Source organism: Pangasianodon hypophthalmus, chromosome 8 (genome assembly GCF_027358585.1).
Source record: "Pangasianodon hypophthalmus isolate fPanHyp1 chromosome 8, fPanHyp1.pri, whole genome shotgun sequence".
NCBI lineage: Eukaryota > Metazoa > Chordata > Actinopteri > Siluriformes > Pangasiidae > Pangasianodon > Pangasianodon hypophthalmus.
The window spans coordinates 13,331,094-13,353,811 of NC_069717.1; the positions used below are offsets into that span (position 1 = coordinate 13,331,094).

Here is a 22,718-nt window from a genome sequence, read left to right on the forward strand (position 1 = left end):
AAATTCATAAGCCCTGATCCAGTATTGAGTTTTAGTCTCACTGTCTGGAAATGCTGGACTGGCATCAGACCGAATATGAAACATATTTCTGATTCGCTGATATATTTTATGCTGTAAGTGCACGTGATGCTGAGTGACACAATAAAGATCTTGCATGTGAACACAACGCGCCTCACAAACCCTCAGAGTGTCATCTCTTTTACTAAGAGGATGTGGGTATTGATTAAGCATTGGCTGGCACTCAGACTCAGTATTGTATCTAAAATGTAAAAAAAAATGAATTGGTGCATTCAGAAATGAATTTTTAAACTTAGTAGAAGTAAAAGAAAACATTAAAAGACTACAATGAACTAATATGACTTAGAATGCATTTGCATTGCCAAAGCACTGACAAACTATAAATCAAATCTAGGTTTATCTAAATATAGAGCTCACTCTTATTATACTGGATGTTATATATGATGCAATACTTAGGATAATTAACACATTAACACTTCTGTGACATCTTTTGAGATGACACACTGTCAGCTTGCTGGATGTAAACAATCTGCAGACTGCCATTCTTTAAATCAGTCACATGAAATGTGGCAGAGCAACATCTGGCCCAAGCAGTGCAGGAAATGGCTTCATCACATCCAGCACAGCTCGCGGCGCATAACCTTCATCTCTCATTACAGTTTCTCTGCTGAATATTTCTGCGTCTGGAATTAGGCGAGTTTCTCTCAACTGTTCCTTCAAATGGCGCAAACCCACATTTGCGCAAAGATTTCCGTAATGGAGGGAAAGCGAGTGCCATTCGGAGCGCATTCCATATGCGTTAAAATGACCAGAGAACTGTAGGGAATATTGTTGACTTACTTTTCCGGTTCTCCTCATTCATGTCGGATTTGCACGCTTTCACCTCATCGGAACGCAGTGCATGATGCTCACCATCAGGTTCCCCTTCTACAGCAGATAACTCTCACGCACAGCACTTCTGACTTGGCTTTCTAACAGCTTCCCTTTGCGCATTGATTGCAGTCGAAGAAATTAATCCCAGAGGTTCAAACGCATCCCTTACCAGGCAGGAGAAAAGCACAAGTTTATAGCTGGTGAGGAAGGAATCAGAACAGGGTATAACCCTTCATTCTGTATTTATCCCCACATCTAAGCCTCCAGTTCAGGATTAGAGCAGAACAGGTGGTTTAGAGCAAACCACAGCCTGAAACTTGTTAAAGGGAAGGATTCTGGGCAGATGAATATATGGAGCGTCGACAGCAGGGTTGCCAGATTGGATTTACTCTCAAGCTTTAAAACCCTCCCAGTTCACTATAAACCAGCCCAGAATGCACCTAAAATCCATTTCACTAGTGCTCTGTCTCAAACATTAAAGGTCTAACTAACGTTTTAAGGAAGTCAGCTACTCCAATAGGTCGTTTAAACTCTAGATTTGGGGATAGACAGATTTAATGAGAGTCTAATTTCTAGTATGGTTCAGTATTTTATGAGTAAGATTGAGGAGGAGCTATTTGTAGCCTATTCCCTGACACTGTAAAAAAAATTGCTGTAAATTTTACAGTACTTTATTGGCAACCTGAGTTGCCAGTAGAGTGCTGTGCAATTTACAGTGAACACCCCTAATCCATTTTCTGTACTGCTTCCCCTACACAGGGTCTCAGAGGAGCCTGGAGTCCATCCCAAGGAACTCGGGACACAAGGCGGGGGACATCCTGGACACATCGCAGGGCACAATCACACACATTCACACACTATGGACAATTCGAATTGGCAGTCAGCGTACAGCGCAAGTCTTTGGAAAGGGAGAGGAAACTGGAGCACCCGGAGGAAACCCCCAGGGATGGGGAGAACATGCAAGCTCCATGCACACAGGGTGGAGTCGGGGTTCAAGCCTCCAACCCCAGAGGTGCGAGGCAAGTGTGCTAAGCACTAAGACATCCCCCCACCCCCCCCACCCCCCAAAAAAAGCATATTTACAGAAATTGCTGTAATATCTTACATTGCATAAAAAACATTATCTAGTACACAGCTTTGATGCAGGATAATACTGAGCTGAAGTGTCTTGTTCTAGGGCTGCTAGGAATTGAACACATGATCTTCTGATCTATAACACAAAGCAATAAACACTTAGCAACTACAGCTAACACTCTTAATGCACATTGATTCAACCACCAATGAATTACCAATGAAAATCTAAAGCTGAATTAACACCACTAAAATATTGCATTGAATCAATGTGAGTTAGTTGTACTTGTGGTGGCTCAATGGATAAGGCTTTGCAATACAGTTCAGAAGGTTGTGTCTTCAAATCACAGCATTGCTCTGTTGTATCCTACATCAGCCAAATAAGCAAATGTCCTGGGCTGTGTGTCATTTTATAGCATGTAAGATATTACAGTACTTTACTGTAAATATGTTTTACAGTTATTTATTGTAAATTTTACAGTACATTACTGGCAAACCAGGTTGCCAGTAAATTACCATAAAATCTAAATTAATTTTTTACAGTGCAGTGTACTGTGCACTTAAAGCTTCATTCTTTGTTAAATGTTGAAGGAGTAGTTTAAATCAGTCTAGGGGAAATTATTCATTCATTCATTTTCAGTTATAGCTTTATGCTGGTCAGGGTTGCAGTGAATCTGGAGTCAGTCCCAGTAACAATTAATGCAAAGCAGGAGAATTCACCCTGGATGGGATGCCAGTCCATCGCAGGGCACAAAGCACACACAATCACACACTTGATCAGAACTATAGTGTAGGCAATCCGGCTATCTGCATGTTTATGACAAAAAAAATGAGAACTCAGAGAAAACCCAGATGAACACGGACAAAACATTCAAAACTCTGCACAGAGAGTAACTCAAGCTCAGGATTTAACCCAGGACCCTAGAGTTGTGAGGAGAAATACCTCTCTGAAACTGTGAAAAGGGGAAATTGTGATGTTGCTATGGAATCCCCAAAATGTCAAAAGTTATTAATATGCTAAATATAACTGAATCGAAAAAAAAACTGAATACAAAAATTGCCTATAGAGTACCTTTAAAAAAAAAAAAAAAAACACATATTTTTCCTTAAAGCCTCAGTCAGTGAAATAACTTTATATTACTACATAAGTCATGTACTTACTTACTTTCCCTATCGACCCCAGCAGTTATCTATTTCCTAATTTACTCACACAACATTTCTTAATCTCCTTCCTGGTTATATAATGAGGGTGGTGTGTCCAAACCTATCCAAGTGTTAAGATATCTCCAAGTGGGTTGGATTTAATAACGATAATTAATGCAGGCTGGTGCAATCAAAAGTGTCAATGTGGGCCATATTGTCTCTGCCCAATGAGCTGCTGCTGAAGAATCTGGACCTTAACTGTGTTTAGATTAAAGCTCTCATCCGTGTGAACATCATTTAATACACTGCCTCAAACATATTCAGAAGTGTCTTCAAATTATTGTGACAGAACGATTTTTTAAAAAGCCTTTTTGCTTAAAATACTCCTTTCGAAATACACTGAAGTTCCCTCATAACAGGTGTGCATTTTTTTCGGGTTTTGATGATGTAATAGTAATATGTATTTGCCTTTCAGGCTTTATGTCTTGCACAATCATGTATTGAAGCAACCTGAGACTCCTGGTAGGCATCCGAGTGCCTCTCTACTCTGCCCTAGGCAGTGACCCCCCCTGCAGACATTTCAATTCAAAGTCCTGCCTTTTGGCCTCACTCTCCATGGTTTTTTCAAGTCCTCTTGTGGCCACAAAATGGCTAGCAAGACTTTGGTCTGCTTTCATTTGTTGGAACACCCTGGTGGTTTCTGAGCAGATATGGCACACATGACTTTTGTCTGAGAGTCTGGCTCTTCAGTTATCTAGTAGCAGAAAACACTTCTAAACACAAGAGCCTCTAGCACATGGACCTTGTATACTTATTAAGTGGAAGTTGGTCTGTGACTAGTGTTCTGTGAATAGTCACCTCATCAGCTGGACCTGGTGCATTGCCCCACTCCTAGGATAAAGTTTTTTTGGAAGATTTCTATGGAAGATTGCAAATATTCAAGTATTGCATCATACTACACTATCTGACTTTGCTGATGGATCTCATCATGCGTACACATGTGCACAGGGTGGTATCCACTGAACTGAGGTTTGTAGAACTACACTTACACAAGTAACTAGTATTTCCATCTGACCTGTCACTGACATGTGGAAAATTTGCATATTATGTCACTGTAATCCCTACTTAACCCTGGACAGATTTTCTGTTGATGTCAGTGTCTATTCAAGCATCAGCTGAATATGGCCATCCTTTCAAAAGTTAATATAACAGGATATAAGCAGGTTCACAGTCCAGTACAGTTTGGTCATCTTGCTGCTCCAACATAAATGATTGATCAGTTATCTCTAGGTTTAGCAGGTGTGCTTATGTGGAGAGATCATCAAGGTTTACTAGGTGCACCAAGCCCCTTCTCCAATTGCTCTTAAAGCAAGTGATATTATATACACATGATACACTTGTTTATTAAATATTCCAGTACTTATATGAAAAGAAACCTGTTCACAAATTACAGATCACTGCTGAAAATAGTTCTTATTGTTTGTCTTCTCAAGAGGTTATAGTTTATGCATAACCTGTGGGTCACATTAATATACAAATAATTATATGCATCATTATCATTATATGATCATATTTGTCAGCTAATTCATACTGGTTTCATCATGGTTATATTATATAGTGGCTTTGATTTCATTCATTCTGAGTTTCAGTACCACGACTGCCAGAGAACAATTAATGAGCCATTGAGCATTTTACCCTCACATATGTGCTGGAACTGTATCCTTGTCAATGATTAGTTTAAGGACAATGTTTATTTGCAGCTTTCATATTCTTACATATACTTTTGATGATTTATTAAAAAAAAAAAAACCATCATTAAAAACAGTTTATTTTTATGCTGATTTATGGTGACAGACTGGTGAATATATACTGCCCTCTAGTTGTACATAATGGCATTATTTTTTCCATTATTGTATGACATCACAAAATATTGCTAGTCATACAGGTAGGTGTGTCTATTGTAAGGTAATAAGGAATTTGGGGGATTTGGATTTTGTTTTTTTAGAATGATAGATCCAGTGTTACAGTTAATCTCCCATTGTATTACTGTAGATCTTAATAGATTATTGACAGATTCATTCTGCTGTCATCAATTTATCTCTTTTGTCACTGAATTCTATCTCACCATCACTCCCTCTCTCTTTCTCTCTCTTCTCTGATAGTATGCAGTGTCAAGTTTTTTTAAAATACGGGTGACAGGTGACAACTCAGTGGTTTCAGATAAAAGGAGAAAATCACAATGAATGTTCCTCATAATGAGCAATTTGTTATTGTGATAATGAGCAGATGTTATTTTTCTTTTATTAGATGACACCATCCAAATTGCAATGACACATTCCATTAGTCTCTGAGTAAATGTGTTAGCATCTTAAATTAGATTTGTTATAGACTGCTTCCTGATTTTAGTGTGTACATGGTTACATGTGTGTTAGTATGGCTGCATATTAATACACATATGAGCATGGGTGATAATAGCAGCCAGCAGTTTGGGTTTAGTTTGTCAATTACCAATGCACTCTCTTGGCTGCAATACAAGAAAATAAACACACACACACACACACACACATAAACGAGAAGGAGAAAATTTTGGCTCTTTAGTTTTTTCAAATAAAAGCTGTGTGTGTGGGTTTAAACTGTTAGCCTATTGGTGGTCTCCACTGGGATAGAAGAACCTGCCACACACACACACACACACACACACACACATGCATTTTTTCCACGTGCCTACTGTAAACAATAAATGATTATTTAGTGTTTGTTGTGAGAATATCTTCACAGATAAAACCCATATGGGCTCTTTAGCTTTAATTACCGTCCAATATATCAAATATAACCAAACTAACCAATAATAAGAAGAAGAAGAAGTATACATTAGTAGTAGTAGTAGTAGTAGTAGTAGTAAAAATAAATAAATAAATAAATAAATAAATAAATAAATAATAGGTGAGACTTTAGTCCCCCAGAGGTACATCGTGTTATGATGGTCAGCGTGCTCAAAAATGACGTATCGTGCAGGGTGGTGTTTCCGGGTAGCGCGCTCCTTAGCCACGGTATCCAGGATACTTCTGTTTCCATGGCAAGGCGACAGCGTGCGTGGAGAACGCGCTCGCGCAGTTAGCCATAAGCACTACACGTCCTCACTTTCTTTTCAAAACCACACACACTGCATCCTTCTGCAGTGTCCCAGCGCTTTCCCGAGCCCATTAAATAACCGCTGGTTTGAACCGGAAGTGGGGGCGATGCTGCGCGTAGCTTTAGGGGCGGCACGTCATGGAAGAGCGTAAAGAGCGAGCGCATTTGCTGATGTCAGCACTGAGCTACAGGGGCAGCAGAGCATTGCAGCAGAGAGAACAGGCTACCATGCCTACCTGTCACCATGGCAACGTCCCAAAACCGCATACCGCACTAAACACTGTCAAAATAGTACAGTAGTAAAAAAAAAGATTGATATATAGACCTTAAGATTTCTCGCTGTGTTATACTATTATTTAGTATAATTATATTGTATAAAGATGTTATATTTAATATGTACTTTATTTACTGAACATAATACAGGCCCTAATGTAATTAGGCTAATAACTAGCTATCCATGTTAGACTAAGTGATAAAAGCTTACGCCTATATTTACATTATATTACTGTGGCCTATAACACATTCTGAACACAAGCCATTTGAAGAAATTCACCTGAATAGTGCTCTACATTTTACTTAACATTTTGTAAGTATAAATTTGATAAACATAACAATACAAAAAGACACACCAAAGTGAATACAAACAAAATAAAACAACAACAACCGCTTTCACAACGCCCACACTCATTAAATTCTTTAACACTGAATAGAAAAAAATCTTCAGTAATCATTTTATCCTGTATTTAGACTATAAATATTTATTATAGGCTATATGTGGGCAATTTCATACACAAAAACAACTGCACTTTATCAAACTGTTGCTGCCGCCATCTTTAAATCCTCACATTAGCCTATATTTGATACTTTTTTCTTTTAAAACTCTGTGTAACTCTATGTCAATTCTATTTTATATCACAGACAGTCTTCGTGTAAAAAGCATTTTGTACTGTGTATGGTTGTGTGTGTGTGTGTGTGTGATACAAATAAAATGTGAATTTGAACCTGTAGCCTGTTTTACATTCAACCAAGACTATTCATGATAGGCTATCGCAGGCTCCATTTAATCACAGACTGTCCACAATGCAACACTGCTGTGTGACTGAAGTATTTAGGTGAGCAGTCTTGTTCAGTCGCAAAGGCAGGCTTTTTGTCCAATCGCTTCCCTAATAGGCGGGTCCTAATCGCACTGTTTCACACAGCATTCCCTCCCCATCCGGGCTCCGCTCGCCTCTCCGGCTTATCACCGCTTCCTGATCGCCGAGCCCGGGACACACAGAGCTGCACTGACCGCGCTGTCATTTGGACCGGTGTTGTTGTAGCCGAGGAGCTCTAGAGGCATGGCTACCGCGCTGTAATGCTGCACTGCTGTCTTCTCCTCTCACAAGCTCATCCATCCTTACCATCACCATCAACATCAACATCAGCAGCAGTGCAGTGCTATGTATGGATCCGTAAGCTAAGCCGCGTCCCTCATATACTACATACTACAGCAGGATCCGCAGGCTCCAGCCTTCTCCAGTATTGATAGAGCTTTTAATAACCAGATTCGAGCCGCAAGGCAACGCGTCGACGGCAGGAGCTGGAATTATGAAGGTATGTTGTCACGGAGCGTCGCATTTATTTGGCCATATGCTTTAGTGCACTTGCTGCCTTTTCATTTCCACCCCTTTGCGCGCGACACGTCATGCCCACTACTGCTACGGTCCAACTTCCATTATGCGAAATATTACACTGGCGTTAGCGTGGTTTTGCCTGGATTTCTCACTATCTCGCTTTCTTTGCAGTGCTGTCCGTCGTGACAGGGTTTAAAAGCTTGCTTGCACTCGCACCTTATGTCAGATGGGATGTTTGTTTTGTGGTAAACGTCTAACACATGACACGGTATGTTCAGGTCTATGGCAACAATGTCGCCGTGAGGTTTCATGCACAAGCTGGTCAGTTTCCTTCAGCAGCAGGAGGCTCCTGAGTGGATGCTGGAGCTTCAAATGATGTAGCATTGACTTAAAATTCTGCCCAAACCTGTCCTGACAGTTTCCAAAATGTGTGTGTGTGTGTGAGAGAGAGAGAGAGAGAGAGAGAGAAAGAAAGAGAGAGAGTTTTATTAGTAAATTCACTTTTATTCTTCAATTTGATTCATTCTATCTTTCTTTTTCATTTATTCTGTATACAGTGCCTTCATTAGTGAATTATAATGAATTTATTCATTATAGTGTCCTTAATTTATGTACATAATTTGCAATATTTTTTATTTTTTATTTTATTTTATTTGGGGTTTTTTTTATTTTATTTCTCCTGTTTTTACACTACCCTTCCTTTACACTTGCATTGGCAATACAAATGTCTAATTATTTGTCATGCCAATACAGCACAAGAAACTGACAAAACAAAAAAACTGAGAGAGCGAGAGAGTAATAGAGAACTGGAGCATTTCAGTGCACTCATTGTTTCTATTGCCACATTTCCTATGACTTTAATTGACTAGGCTAGGCTAATTAGGTGCATGATTAGCTGCATATTTATTATCAGATGTAGGCCTCCCTGTACACCGATCCCTGGAGTCCCCTGTAGTTCTGCTCATGGTGTAAATAATCCTAATTGTAGTCATTGACTAGCTCCTGGCATTAAACACTCTGTTCAGGATAATATCCCACAGTGTTCTCACTCGTGTGTCAGTGTAGTTTTGTATAAGTTCATGCTGTGACCTGGAAGAGTAAGTATTACAGCTGGACCATTTCTGTTAATAAGTATCATTGATAGATCTGATACTGGCCTGGAATAATGGATCTGACCTGACATATTTTTCTGATTCGATCTACTGACAGATCATGCATGTGAATACAAGCCACAAATGGTCTTACAGTATGCCGTCACGACACATAACTCAGCATTGGAAGCTTGCAGAGAGTTGGTTTGGTTATTGTGAAGATGTCGTATGGGTTATAGGTCCATGTCCACAGTTTCGGTATCAGTGTTGTATGGGAAATGAAGAACATGCGATCAGTGTAGCCCTAGTAAATATTCATGGTGAATACAGGGCATGCTGGGGAGGTGAGTGTTCTTTGGATGGCTAAGCAGATTTCTGGCAATGTATGGCTTCAGTAAACAGAGCAGACAATATTTCAGGAGGGGTCATTCTTAACTGTGGAGTCAGCATGCACTGAAGGACCCGTTACACACACTTACACATTCAGATGTTTACACCAGACATGTGCCAGCGGGATGCCGCATGTCTCTGTCTCTCTGTCTCTCTGCCTCTCTGCTTCTCTCTCTCCCTCTCTCTCTCGCTGTCTGTCAGTCTTGCTCTCTTTCTGTTGCTGTACGTCTTCTTCTACCTTTCTCCTTTTCCTTTTTACTTTCATGTGTCTTCTCTTTTCTTTTTCTGTCCATTCACAAATCCTTTCCTTTCCTTTACACTCCTTTCCTTTCCTTTACACTCCTTTACACTCCTTTCCTTTCCTTTACACTCCTTTACACTCCTTTACATTCCTCTTCTCTCTTCACTCCTCTTCTCCCCTCTCTTCCCCTTTCCTTTACACTCCTCTTTTCTTCACTCCTCACTTTATCATTCATTTCATCTCATTGACACTTGTCACCTTTCCTCTTCTTTTCTCCCTTCTCATTTTCTTCTTCTCTCCTTTACACTCCTCTCTTCTTCTCTCCTTGCATGCTCCATTCAACCCTACCAGCCATAAAGCTCAATAGCATGAAGGTTAAAAGGCACGAGGCCAATGGTGTCATTATGCAAACTGCAGGTGCCGGTTGGTGGTATTCATATGAAAATGTGTGCAGGTACCATGAAGATGTGTTACTACAAAACTGGCTGAATTTGTTCAAGTGGATGCATGTAGCATTTTGTACTAAGAGCAACAAATAACTTGTCTGAGAGGATGTTCAGTTGAAAAGAGCTTAATTTGAGAGCAGATGTGTTGTAAATAAAGTGATACAAACTCTTCTTTCATACCAGGGCATTCAGGGTAAGGCTGACAAAGACGTTGTCCCCCATTCCAGATAAGAGTGTTAACAAGTATTTGTACAGTAAAAAACATGAAAGCGCTTTCCCCGCTTTATTAACAGAGGAGCTTTTGGTGCTGATGTGGAGGAAAAGTGAAAATAGCTTCTGGCTCTCCAGCCCTCAGAATGCTTTAATGATTCTGTGTAGAATGCCAAGCTGTGCTAGCTCAACCGCTTCACACACTAGTAAGCCGCAGTGCGTTGCTGCAGAGTGTTTTTAAAATGTGTCTTTAAGCAATGTATAATATTGATGAGGGCAGAAGCAACTTTCTGAAGAGAGAGGCTGCGACGTTTTGTCTCATAATACTTTGCTGTGTCAAAAAAAAGAGGAGGAATCAAACTGGGCTTCACACAATAGTATAAATAGCACCTTCTCAGAGAATGTAAAATGTGTATTCATGTTATAGTACTAGCAAAACGTACTATTTTGTTTATTATAGTCATCCATTTTTTTGTCGTGGAAAAGATAAACTCAGAAGATGTTTATTTAGAATCGTAATAAATCTTATTACAGGTTGAGCTGTCAAGAAAACCAGGAGCTGTTCTTGCCACAGGTTTTATTTTCAGTCAGCAAGTATGTGAATCCAGTGCCTTTTGCAAAATTGTTCCTCAATACATCCTGATGTTCTGTCCTCCCGTTGGCCTGGTGCCTCCTGGACCTTAAGTTTTCAATTAAAGCCATGCTCAATTGGAGCTCATCTATCACATCATTGGAGGGCCCCTGCAGGATTGATCTCCCTCCTGCATTTTATCTCCTGCGGACCTCGCAGCTCCAGGCTAATGAGGACTGGTGCAGGAGCTCTACAGCCAAACAGGATATTGATGCAAGCAGGGATATCAAAGGGCTCTATACCGTATAAATCTATGCTGTCCCAAAGTACTCAGATAAGCGCTTGCAAAGTAATTTTCTCCTTCTTATACCGTTATCTTTAGTGGATATATGGTAACGGTACAGAGTGTTAACCAATATAAATATCAAATTTATATTACTCCTCCATATATCATTTACTATCCCATTTTATTTTCAACTTCTAATATTTTATCTGCCCTAGCACATTTATCTATCTACGTTAAATGGCCAAGGTTTGTGGACACCTGACCATACGTGCTTGTTGAACATTTTATTCCAGATGTAGTTCTCCTTTTGCTGTTATAATAACCTCCACTCTTCTGGGAAGGCTTTCCACTAGATTTTGGAGCGTGACTGTGGGGATTTGTCAATTCGGCCTCAAGAGCATTAGTGAGGCCGGGCACTGATGTAGGGTGAGGAGGCCTGAGGTGTAATCTGCGTTCCAGTTCATCCCAAAGGTGTTCAGTGGGGTTGAGGTCAGGGTTCTGTGCAGGCTACTCAAGTTCTTCCACTCCAATCTTTGCAAACCATGTCTTCATGGACCTCACTTTGTGCACAGGGACATTGTCCTGCTGGAACATATTTAGGCCTCTTAGTTCCAGTGAAGGCAAATTGTAATGCTACAGAATACAAAGACATCATATACAATGGTGTGCTTCCAACTTTGTTGCAGCAGTTGGGTGTGATGGTCAGGTGTCCACAAACATTTGGCCATATAGTGTATCTATGTCATTCTTCTAGTTCCTATTGTACTCATGCAAAATTTTCTAATTTCCTCATCGCTTATGATAATGAAAGTGAAGGGTCTATCTATCTAGGTGTTACATTGGTCCAAGGAGAGGTGTGTGTCGGACCTGGGATCTCGCAGGACTCAAAAAAAAAAAAAATTCAGCAGTACATTCTTACTTTCATATGGGCAGTGAGATTAGAACGGCCGTGGACGTGGCGTGTAGCTGTGTGACAAATCTCATTTATTCATTCATTTATTCATTGATCATCAGTAAATTCTTTATCCTGGGTCAGGGTCGCTGTGGTTTATATTACATATGTGCTGAGATTTTGTGAAATAGAAACAACTAAGTGCATTAAATATATCACAGGCAGGTACAAATAAAAGTAATATCTACGGCAATGGGTGGGAATGGAATGGGATTTAAAAAAAAAAAAAAAAACAGTCCTGTGCAGCACCTGTAGTCCATGGGGTTTGAATTAGAGGGGAATTCTGACTCTTTTCAGTGAGTCAGATCATGTAGCTCAGCTCACCAATAAGAGCTGACTCTTTCAGCTCCCAAACTGCTTGTAGCCATTTGTCTTTTCTAAACTAGACAGAGTTTGCAATATTTTAACCAGTGAGTGATTTTTTTTTTTGCTTAACTATGGCTGAAACTGTTTCATGAAATATCAAACATCTAATTAGCAAAATACTTTGCATTTAATTTATAACATCTATTTAAATCATTTTTAAACTAGCAAGGCATTGACAAATACAAGTAAGCATCTCTGACTTAATGTCATTGTCCCTGCTGTGTCTGTGCTTCATTTCCATTTATGCTGATAACTGATTGCCTCTCTTAATACTCTCGACTACATGCAGTACATCTTCAGCAAGCAGCAGTGCAGCGTATCTGCCTGTCATGCTGCCTCATACACACCTGAGAGCTGGATGTATGTCTCACTATTCAGACAAATGAACAGCTCAAATGATGAAAAGCGGTTTCCATGGAAGCATTTTGAATAAATTACACTGCGAGAGTAACGGCATGTACAGAAGAGGAAAAACCCAATTCGGTGCAGCTCAGTGTTTTATTTCATGAATGACACATCACGAGTTTGAATACTGATATCGATGTCAGTTAATGCAGACTAGCAATCCAAAGTGTCAGTGCCGACCATCCTACTCTTGGGATGGAACTTAACAGCATCTAGATTAGGCTACCCCATGATATTATAACGTTTGCCGCTCTATTTTGTAACCCTAAATAACAGGCTGGGAATTATTTTTTTTTTAACAGAAATACTTCCTTCACAATATTTTGAAGCTTCCTTGTAATAAGTTTGCATTTCCTCATGGGTTTTAGGGATGCAGTGATAAAATGTAGTTGACTTTTATGCTAGGTTTTGCATTCTGGCAGTGGGATTACATTTTGGCAGCTAATAATGCGAAGTATCTTCATATACAAGTGTTAGCCTCACTGTGGCAGACACTAGGGGGGAAAAACTCAAAATCAAGAGCAGACTGTTAGTATCAATATAAAGTATATTGCTCTGGTAAATAATTACATTTTTTAAAAAACTCACTCTATAATCAATATTTGCATTGTAATTGTGTATTAGGAGAGTGTCCAGTATTTGTCAAAAAAAAAACAACATAGTTATCTCAGCATGCAAAGGAGAAAATGGGGTGAAACTGAGGACACAGTTTTATCTCTCACTGCATATACAGATATAGCGCAGATTATTTTCCAGAAGGAAGATTTCAGATTTTATGTAGCCCATTGGCAGGATACATTTGCGAAACATGTGAAAGATCTATTCCTGATATCCCATGAGACGAAAGAAAGTTATCTCTCCATAAACGTGTGTGTGTGTGTGTGTGTGTGTGTGTGGGCATGTTTTTATATCTTGCTGGAGACCAAATATCCCCATAAGGATAGGAGATTTTTTTTTAAACAAAAACTGCAGCTTTTATTTAAAAAAAAAAAAAAAAAAAGATCCAAAAATGTTTCCTTTTGGTTACTGAGGTTAAGGCCAGGGTAAGGTTTAGGTGTAGGTACAGCATGAATTAGCTGTATTAATAATTATGTCAGTAGAAGGACCTCAGAAGAATAATAAGCACTGCAATGGACAAGTAGACAGACAATCCTATGATACGCAGTGAAAGAGTTATGGTTTAGTAATTTATTGCACCTAAGTGCTAAAGTCGCAGTAAAGAAGGCTTCCTCAGACTCTCTGTTTTGAGGACCATGCCTCTGTAATGCCCTTGGCTGTATTACGTAGGTGTGAATACAAAGCAACAGACTGAGTGGACTTTGATACCCTGTCTGAATTGCTCACACCTCTGTTTGCTTTAGGTTATTAATAGTTTGTGTGCTTTAGCTGACCGCTTTGAGCATTGGAATGAAAATGGTAACCTGTTGTTTCGTTTTTGTGGCCTCCAGCGGTTTTTAAAACCCACTTGCTCTCGCTCACTAAATGAATATTGAGAAAGCTGCAGGTGCTCTGCAGCAGTGTTATAGTCTCAGTGAGCTAATGTTGTGTAGTTTACCCCCCCATCCAGCTCGCAATTCCCTATTCCCTACAGTGCTTATCAGCGAAAGTCCTCTTACTTAATGCTTGCCCTTTGCTCTGCAGTGCAACTATCATAAAATGCGCGTGTTTGCGCGAGCCACATGCATTGAGTTGTACACAAATATGCTCAAATGCTTTTACATACAGGGTTTTACAGTTTTGGATAAGAGTGTTCATCCTGATTAATTTGTTTACTAAACAGTTTATTCATTCTGTCTATATTAGCAGCTTCTTAGAAGTCCCACTGAAGAGAATGTCATACATGATAGTAGTGAAAGTTATGTGATAACTGATCTGATTAAGATGTATCCCTAATGTGAGAGTGTCTTTATAGGCCACTCATCTTAAAGGAGCCACATGCTAAAGCTGTCATCTATGTATCTTGGCATTATGTATTCAAAATGTATGGGTCTAGTATCACTATACAATTGTTAACACCTGAAATAGCCTTTTGCATTTTTAATGAACTCTGGGAAGTCGTGTTTGCAGATTCAGTCACCCCCCTCGCGTGTTTTGACCATCTGTTTGCTTATTTTGTTTCAATTTAGAGACTCAGCCTTATGTATTCAGCCTGCAGACTGCCATAGGGAAGCAAAACTCCCTGCTGAATAAGATTTATGAGGAAATGTATGAGGAAAGCTTATTTCCCATGAAAACTTTTAAAGAATTAAGAACTATGCACCACTGATTTCACTATTTGCGTGATGCCTCGTGGCTTTAATTCCTGTCAAGGTCAGGAAAATAATATATATTTAACTGTATTACAGTGTAAGTGAAAGTCTGAAAGAACACTACTGTTCAGGTTTTTAAAAAAGTTCAAACTGATCACTATTATACAGATTTTTTTTTTTAAAAAACCTTTCAGGCTAAATAATGTCATGTGGTCTTCCCAGTCTTGATTTTGTTCAGTGTTTTAAGGAGTTAGCTAGATATAAACTGTGTCACAAATGGTAAACTTTGTATACTTTTAGTGTGAGAAGTGCATTTACACTGGGAAATTCATTGAGCTCTAGTTACTATTAATACCCAGATAATGTACTAAAACCTCTGAAAAATAAAGTTAGCAGTATAGGCAGAGCCACCAGCTGACACTGCAGTTAAAATTTTACTTGAAAAATTGACACACTTGGTGAGAATTAAAAGCAAAAAACTGACAGCAATTTTTTGTTGTTGTTGTTGTTGTTGTTGTTTAAGAAATTGGTGGTTGATCCTACATGGAAGTTGTTTGGCCACAGTTCAGTAATGTGAGATACCACAGAGTCATTTGTAATTTCTGCTTTGTTTGCAAAGTGTGTGTTCAATTTGTGACTACAGGTGTTACAACTCCAAAAATGAAGTACACAGTATACTGTATACCATTTATGAACTCTTCTTGGTGCGATAAGAAAAAGATTTTAGTCACACTGCAAAAACTGATATCTTAGCAACTGAATATAGCTTGAATATGGGCAAATTTATCTACAATGAGATTATTAAAAATGAAATATAAGATTAATTGGTCTGTTTTTAGATGCTTTGACTTATTTCAAGCTTTACATTTTCTTATTCAATTAGCAAGATATAAATAAATGCATTTATTTATATTACTATAAATAAATGCAAGAACAAGACTGTTTTAAACTTGAAATGGGTAAAAATGTATGGAATAGGGTTTAGTAAATATATATTTGGTTTATTGTAATTTTATAATAGGAAATACTAGATGTTAAATATATTTTCACTTGCTAAGATGCCATTTTTTGCACTACAGCACATGAAAGTAAGAAAGTAGAGCACACTGGTTGGCTATGGGATTAAGTTCAGGGGCTCTATTTTTGTGCAGACACAAGCATAACTTGGTGATATCAGAAGAGTGTGTTGCTAATTAAATGATATAGGCTATAGATGCAAATTAGTTGATTGCTTAATTTTTCCTATTCTCAACCAGCAGGTATTTTGGATGGAAATGGAAATGGAAATAGGTGCAGTGGCTCACCGTGGTCCAAATTGCATTATCGCATGCTGAGGCACCTTATTAGTGCAGACTCTAGAGCAAAACATTTTACCATTAAACTATCAGTGTGAGATATATAACTCAAATCTAATTGTATATAATCGAAACGTCACTGCATTGCTGTCAGACACTGAGAAGAGTAGAACTGATTGTCTATCTCCTAACTGCAACTCTTGTTGATGTATTCAATCAACCCCACCCCACATTTTACAATTATGCTGCTCTTCACCAGGTCACTGCTTCCGCCACCGGTCCCTGAAATACCAACAATATATCGTATGCATTATGTTTGTTCCACGGAAATATGGCCATGCATTTCACAGAGACAATTACTCAAATGAGTTTAACTTTTTCAAAATAGTTTTATTAACTTGTGGCAGCCCCATAGAAGCCGCTCACATGTTTTAATCTCTCTTCTTTCAGCGTTGGCGCCATGTCTAAGGCTACAGTCAAGAAGCTGCACTGGCGTTCCAAAGTTCAGGAGAGCTTCGTTCCTCTGGGTGGAGCCTCGGGGGAGCTGGGTGTGGCTATTGGAGGTGGTGCCGACTATGGCGAGTTCCCATTCGTCACAGCAGCACCGGGAGGAGGCGCTACAGTGGGTGACATCATCCTGGAGATTGGCGGCACTCCTGTCCTGGGCATGACCCTGGGAGATGTCAGAGGGGTTCTGAACTCGTGTCCTCATCCCATCCGCATCAAAACCGTTTCACCAGGTAAAAGCAGTAAAGCTGATTAATTTATTCCAGACTATTTTGATTAGCTGAGTAAGGTATTCTTGTATCTGTGGAATATATTGGCATGTCAGCCTGCTTCTGCTCTCTGCTCTGTAGGTAGCGGATTCCTGAAACGCTGCATAATGAACTCTTACAAGCTCTTTACTAAATTTTTCGCTTTTGTTTCAACATAATTGCTCTCTTTTAGAACAGATACATTTGATATACATACATCCCCTTTAAATTCAATGACACCAGATGTTTATGAAAGTACAAGTAGGCTATTCTACAGGCTCTTCTCTGGTTATGATGTATATTTTGGAACCTTGTTCTGATTTCATAGAAAATATGATGAAAAAAAGGAATCAACATATGCAGAAATAAATTTTTAAATAATTTTGGTGATTAAAGTATTCTTAAATTGTAGCACCTGGAAAATCCTGCTAATTTTCTAGGCACTATGTTGTCCTCCTTTACCATCACCATCTTGCTATTTTTAAAAAGCAGGTAGTGATGCATATTAGTACATCAGGCACTAATGACAATCTCCAGTCTACTCTCTTCTTGCTGCTACCAGTAATTGCTGACACACATCACTGTTCATTCAAGATCATTCATTAATTTTGTCCCCAAATTGAACCTGAAATAATAAAAAGTAAGCAAAGGAGAAATATGAGAGGTTTATATATATATGTGTGTGCGTGTGTGTGCGTGCGTGTGTGTGTGTGTACACTAATTAACCATAACATTAAAACCACTGACAGCTGAAGTGAATGACATTGATTATCTTGTTACAGTGGCACCTGTCAAGGTTGGGATATATTAGGCAGCAATTGAACAGTCAGTTCTTGAAGTTGATGTGTTGGAAGCAGGAAAAATGGGCAAGTGTAAGGATCTGAGCAACTTTGACAAGGGCCAAACTGTAATGGCTAGATGACTGGGTCAGAGCATCTCCAAAACACTTGCCCATTATTGTATAGGTAGGGTGTTCCTGGTATGCGGTGGTTAGTACCTACCAGAAGTGGACCAAGGAAGGACAACCAGTGATCCCACGACAGGGTCATGGGCTCATTGATGGTCATGGGCTCATTGATGGTCATGGGCTCAGTGATGGTCATGGGCTCAGTGATGAGCATGGGGAGCGAAGGCTAGCCCATCTGGTTCGAGCCCACAGGAGAGCTACTGTAGCACAAATTATGAAAAAGTTAACGCTGGCTATGATAGAAAGGTGTCAGAACACACAGTGCATCACAACCTTCTGCGTAGCCACCCCACAAGCAGCAAGTATTGTAACTCGGACCAGGCCTCCTTCTTCCATTGCTCCACGGTCCAGTTCTGATGCTCTCGTGCCCATAGTAGTATAGGTCCAATTTTGATGAGTCTGTGCCCATGATAGCTTCAGATTTATGTTCTTGGCTGACAGGAGTGGAACCTGATGTAGTCTTCTGTTGTTGTAGCCCAACTACTTCAAGGTTTGATGTGTTGTGTGTTCTGAGATGCTTTTCTGCTCACCACAGTTGTAAAGAGTGTTTATATGAATTACTATATACTTCCTGGCAGCTTGAACTAATCTGGCCATTTTCCTCTGACCTTTTTTATCAGCAAGGTGTTTCCACCCACAGAACTTCGCTCACACAATGTTTTTTGTTTTTTGGACCATTCTGTGTAAACTCTAGACTGTTATGAAATCCCAGGAGATCAGCAGTTTCTGAAATACCTCAGACCAGCCTGTCTGGCAACAATAACCATGCCACAATCAAAGTCACACAGATCACATTTTTATTTCGTCACATTCTTCCCTGAAGCTCTTGACCAGTATCTGGATGATTTTATGCATTGTGCTGCTGCCACATGATTGGCTAATATATATATATATATATATATATATATATATATATATATATATATATATATATATATATATATAATGTGTGTGTATGTACTGAGAGGAGCATAATTGTAGAGGAACAGACCTAAGCTACATCACTTAAGGACTACTCTTGCCACTTTGAGAGTACATTTGTTTGCAAAACAAAATGAAACTGTACAGTGTTTTTGTTTTTTTTTTTTCAGACAGTTTGTGTCTTTGTTAATAGTTCAGCCATGCTTCTGTTTTTCTTTCTTGTCCCTGGTGATACGCTTGACTGTTTGCTATTAAGTAGATGTGATAAGCACACTCCATTACTTAACCTTTACTGAGCTCGCCTCTCACCCTGGCAGGATTGATCACTGTCAGTGGAGGAAAAACAGTCAGATGCACGTAAGGCTCATATGGGGTGGTTAGTATCCGTCTGCTCATTATATACAATGGATACAAAAAAGTCTACACACCCCTGGTTTTTGTGATTGTAAAAAAAAAATGAAACCAAGATAAATCATGTCAGATCTTTTTCCACCCTCAATCAGGAACATTTTCAGGAAAAATAGGAAAAATAAAAAAGTTACAATAACCTAGCGCCACTCCTGTCCTGGGCATGACCCTGGGAGATGTCAGAGGGGTTCTGAACTCGTGTCCTCATCCCATCCACATTGCATTAACTCTTTCTTATTTCGAAATGAAAATGGGAAAACAAGGATATGGCTTTTAATTTTATTTTTGTTTATTTTTGGCATGCATTGAAAGAGGAAATTAATTCGTTTTTTCTTAAATCTTTTTTTTTTAAAGAAATAATAAAATATTGACACCACACAAAGTCTAGAAATCCTAATATTCATGAATCCAAATATATACAATAACCTAATTGCATAAGTAACTTGCACACACCTAAACTAATACTTCGTGGAAGCACCTTTTGACTTTATTACACCACTCAGTCCTTTTGGGTAAGAGTCTATCAGCCAAGGCACATCTTGACTTGGCAATATTTTTTTTTTCTTTCTTGCAAGAACATTCTCGATCCATCAAATTGTGAGGGAATCTCCCGTGCACAGCCCGCTTCAGGTCACCCCATAGATTTTTAGTTGGATTCAGGTCTGGGCTCTGGCTAGGTCATTCAAAAACATGGATCTTTTTTTGGTTAAGCCATTCCTTTGTTGATTTGGTGTATGCTTTGGTTCATTGTCATGCTGAAAGGTGAAATTCCTTTTCATCTTCAGCTTACTAGCAGACACCTGAAGGTTTTGCACTAAAATCGACTGGTATTTATAGCTATTTATGATCCCCTCCACCTTGATAAAAGCCCTAGTTCTGGCTGAAGAAAAGCAGCCCTAAAGCATGATGCTGCCACCACCATGCTTCACTGTGGGTATGATGTTCTTTTGGTGATGTGCTTTTTTTGCACCAAACATACCTTTTGGGATGATGGACTTATTATACCTTTTGGAATTGGTCTCATCAGACCATAACATATTTTGCCACATGGTTTGGGGTGATTTATTTGGGCTTGGATGTTTTTTGTGAGAAAGAGTTTCTGTCTAGCCACCCTACCACACAGCCCAGACCTGTGAAGAATACAAGAGATTGTTATCACATGCAGAGAGCAATCAGTACTTAGGTAGTCAGATATTCCTGCAGCTCCTTTAAAGTTGCCATAGGTTTCTTGACAGCCTCCCTGGTAAGTTTTGTCCTTTTAAAATTTTGGAGCACAAATGCCTTTCACGGTGTTCCGTGGTACATCTAATGCTTTGGAAATTCTTTTATACCCCCCTCCTGATCGATACCATGCATGCTTTGTAAGCTCTTTGCAGACCATGGCTTCAGCACTCCAATGACACCAAGAAAATGTGAAGAAAATCCTACAGAAACAGCTAAAATGTTTCTGATTGTTTTTCGTTTAATTTTTATACTTTCACATTGATAATTTCACATGGAGAGTGGCAAAAGTTCTGACTTGTTTTATCTTGGTTTCATTTTTTTACATCATAAAAACCTGCCATTTTAACAGGGGTGTGTAGGCTGTTGTTTAAGGTCACAAAGCGCTTTAAAAAAAAAAATGAACAGATGGGAGGGCAAAACTGCTTCGCCCCACAATTCGCACCAGTCCTTGAAGCTTTTGCTGGCTTCTTGATTCATTTTTATTGTGAATAGGGAATGTTATTGTGTGAATTAGCACAGTTTGAAAGAGGAGGAAATCGATGGAAGGTGATACTAGGAAGCAGGTGAATGTTGAGTTCTTATCCACTGAGTGGTGGCTTCAAACAGCGCTATTAGTTGATTGTCTTACGTGTTTAAGTGGTTTACTGTAGACTAAATGGTTTCACTTGCTGTCACTGATTTTGTAGTTAATGATAGTTTGTGTACAATGTTATTTTATGTGCAAATATGGGCATATGTGTTATTGTATATGCATATACTGTGAAAGTGACTTACTATCATCAATCAGGGATGTATTGAACTTACACCCACTGAAAAAATTGGCCAAAAATGACATTCAGTTGTCTGCCAAATGAGTAATAAATGGCTTATGAGAGAAAAAGTTACACTGTTTCCAGCTTTTAAGATAAAATACAACATGTCAACATACAAGTAACGTTTTACAAATCATTTCAATAGTAGTAATAATAATAATAATAATTTAAAATACTTGGTGAAAAGGCACTGTTTCTTTGCTCTCCTGCACGAGACATTCAACCAGTGCAGGAGGGATCCAGTGCCAGTGGTAGTTGTAATTTGAAACATTTGCATTTCTGGGCTGGTGTACAGTAAACTGAGTCCTAAACCACGGATTCAATGTATCAATTCTGATTTATAATAGTAATCTTAATCTGTGGCCAATTATAATGTTGTTCTACATGTGCGTCATTTTAACTCATGCATACATGTCACATTTTCTGGCACTACCTGTTCTGTTAATGAATGTCCAGTGATAAAACGTTTATAATCATGTGTTGGATGTACCTTTTCAATGCTACGTGATCTAAAAATATTTGTCTTTCAATGATATTTTAATTGCCTTTTTTGTTTTTCTTTTCAAAAGCAAAGTAAATGAATAGAATTAGTGCAATTGATGCAAAAACCATGATTTGAGTTTTCATGAATTCAGTTTTGTTGTTGTTGTTTAATGTCAGTAGGGAGCTTCATTTCGATGCATCGCTACTCTGAATAATTATTAGGTGATATACTGAGTGTGGTTTGAGTTTCCGATGCCTTTGGTGATGATTAATACTGTGTAATTTTTCCTAGGCTCCACTCTGTGTAAAGACCTGAGATTATATTTAAGCAAGTGCTTCACACCTGGATCCATGGACAGCCAACTGCAACAGGTCATACGGGAGAACCTTTACCTGCGTGCTGTGCCCTGTGAGTGAGACTTAAACATTCATACATTTATTTTATAGATGACATATACACAAATACATACGTATGCATCAGTAGCAGTGTTTCACAAAAATCTAGTGTTTGTCACATTTTACCTGTAGAGTAGAATATGCCTCCATACTACACCACGAAGCATTATAAAGCATTATGAATTTACAATCCCATGTCCTAGCAAAATAATAATAATAAAAAGAAATATACATTCAATTCAAATCAATTTACAATTCAAAGGTATGTTTAGATCCTTTTTTTTTAAATTAAAAAAAAAGTCACTTCTGGAACATTCACTGATGCACTGTTTAATCCAGATCTTACACTTCCTGTGTCTCAGGTTTAAGAAATGATAAAACTACTAAGCTATAATTGGTT

The 22,718-nt window shown here is 38.8% G+C and overlaps 1 protein-coding gene across 3 annotated transcripts in view; it reads left to right on the forward strand.

Annotated features, from left to right (window-relative positions):
- The first annotated feature begins 7,345 nt into the window (after window positions 1–7,345).
- magixa (MAGI family member, X-linked a) overlaps window positions 7,346–22,718 on the forward strand; it is a 61,200-nt gene continuing 45,827 nt past the window's right edge. Inside the window, exons 1-3 of one of the 3 annotated variants that reach the window (XM_026913672.3) lie at window positions 7,346–7,830; window positions 16,803–17,092; window positions 22,215–22,331. In XM_026913672.3, coding sequence (XP_026769473.2) covers window positions 16,813–17,092; window positions 22,215–22,331 — 397 coding nt within the window. In that variant the 5' untranslated portion in view covers window positions 7,346–7,830; window positions 16,803–16,812. The remainder of the gene's footprint in view (window positions 7,831–16,802; window positions 17,093–22,214; window positions 22,332–22,718) is intronic. The other 2 variants (XM_026913655.3, XM_026913646.3) reach the window with 2 other exon arrangements.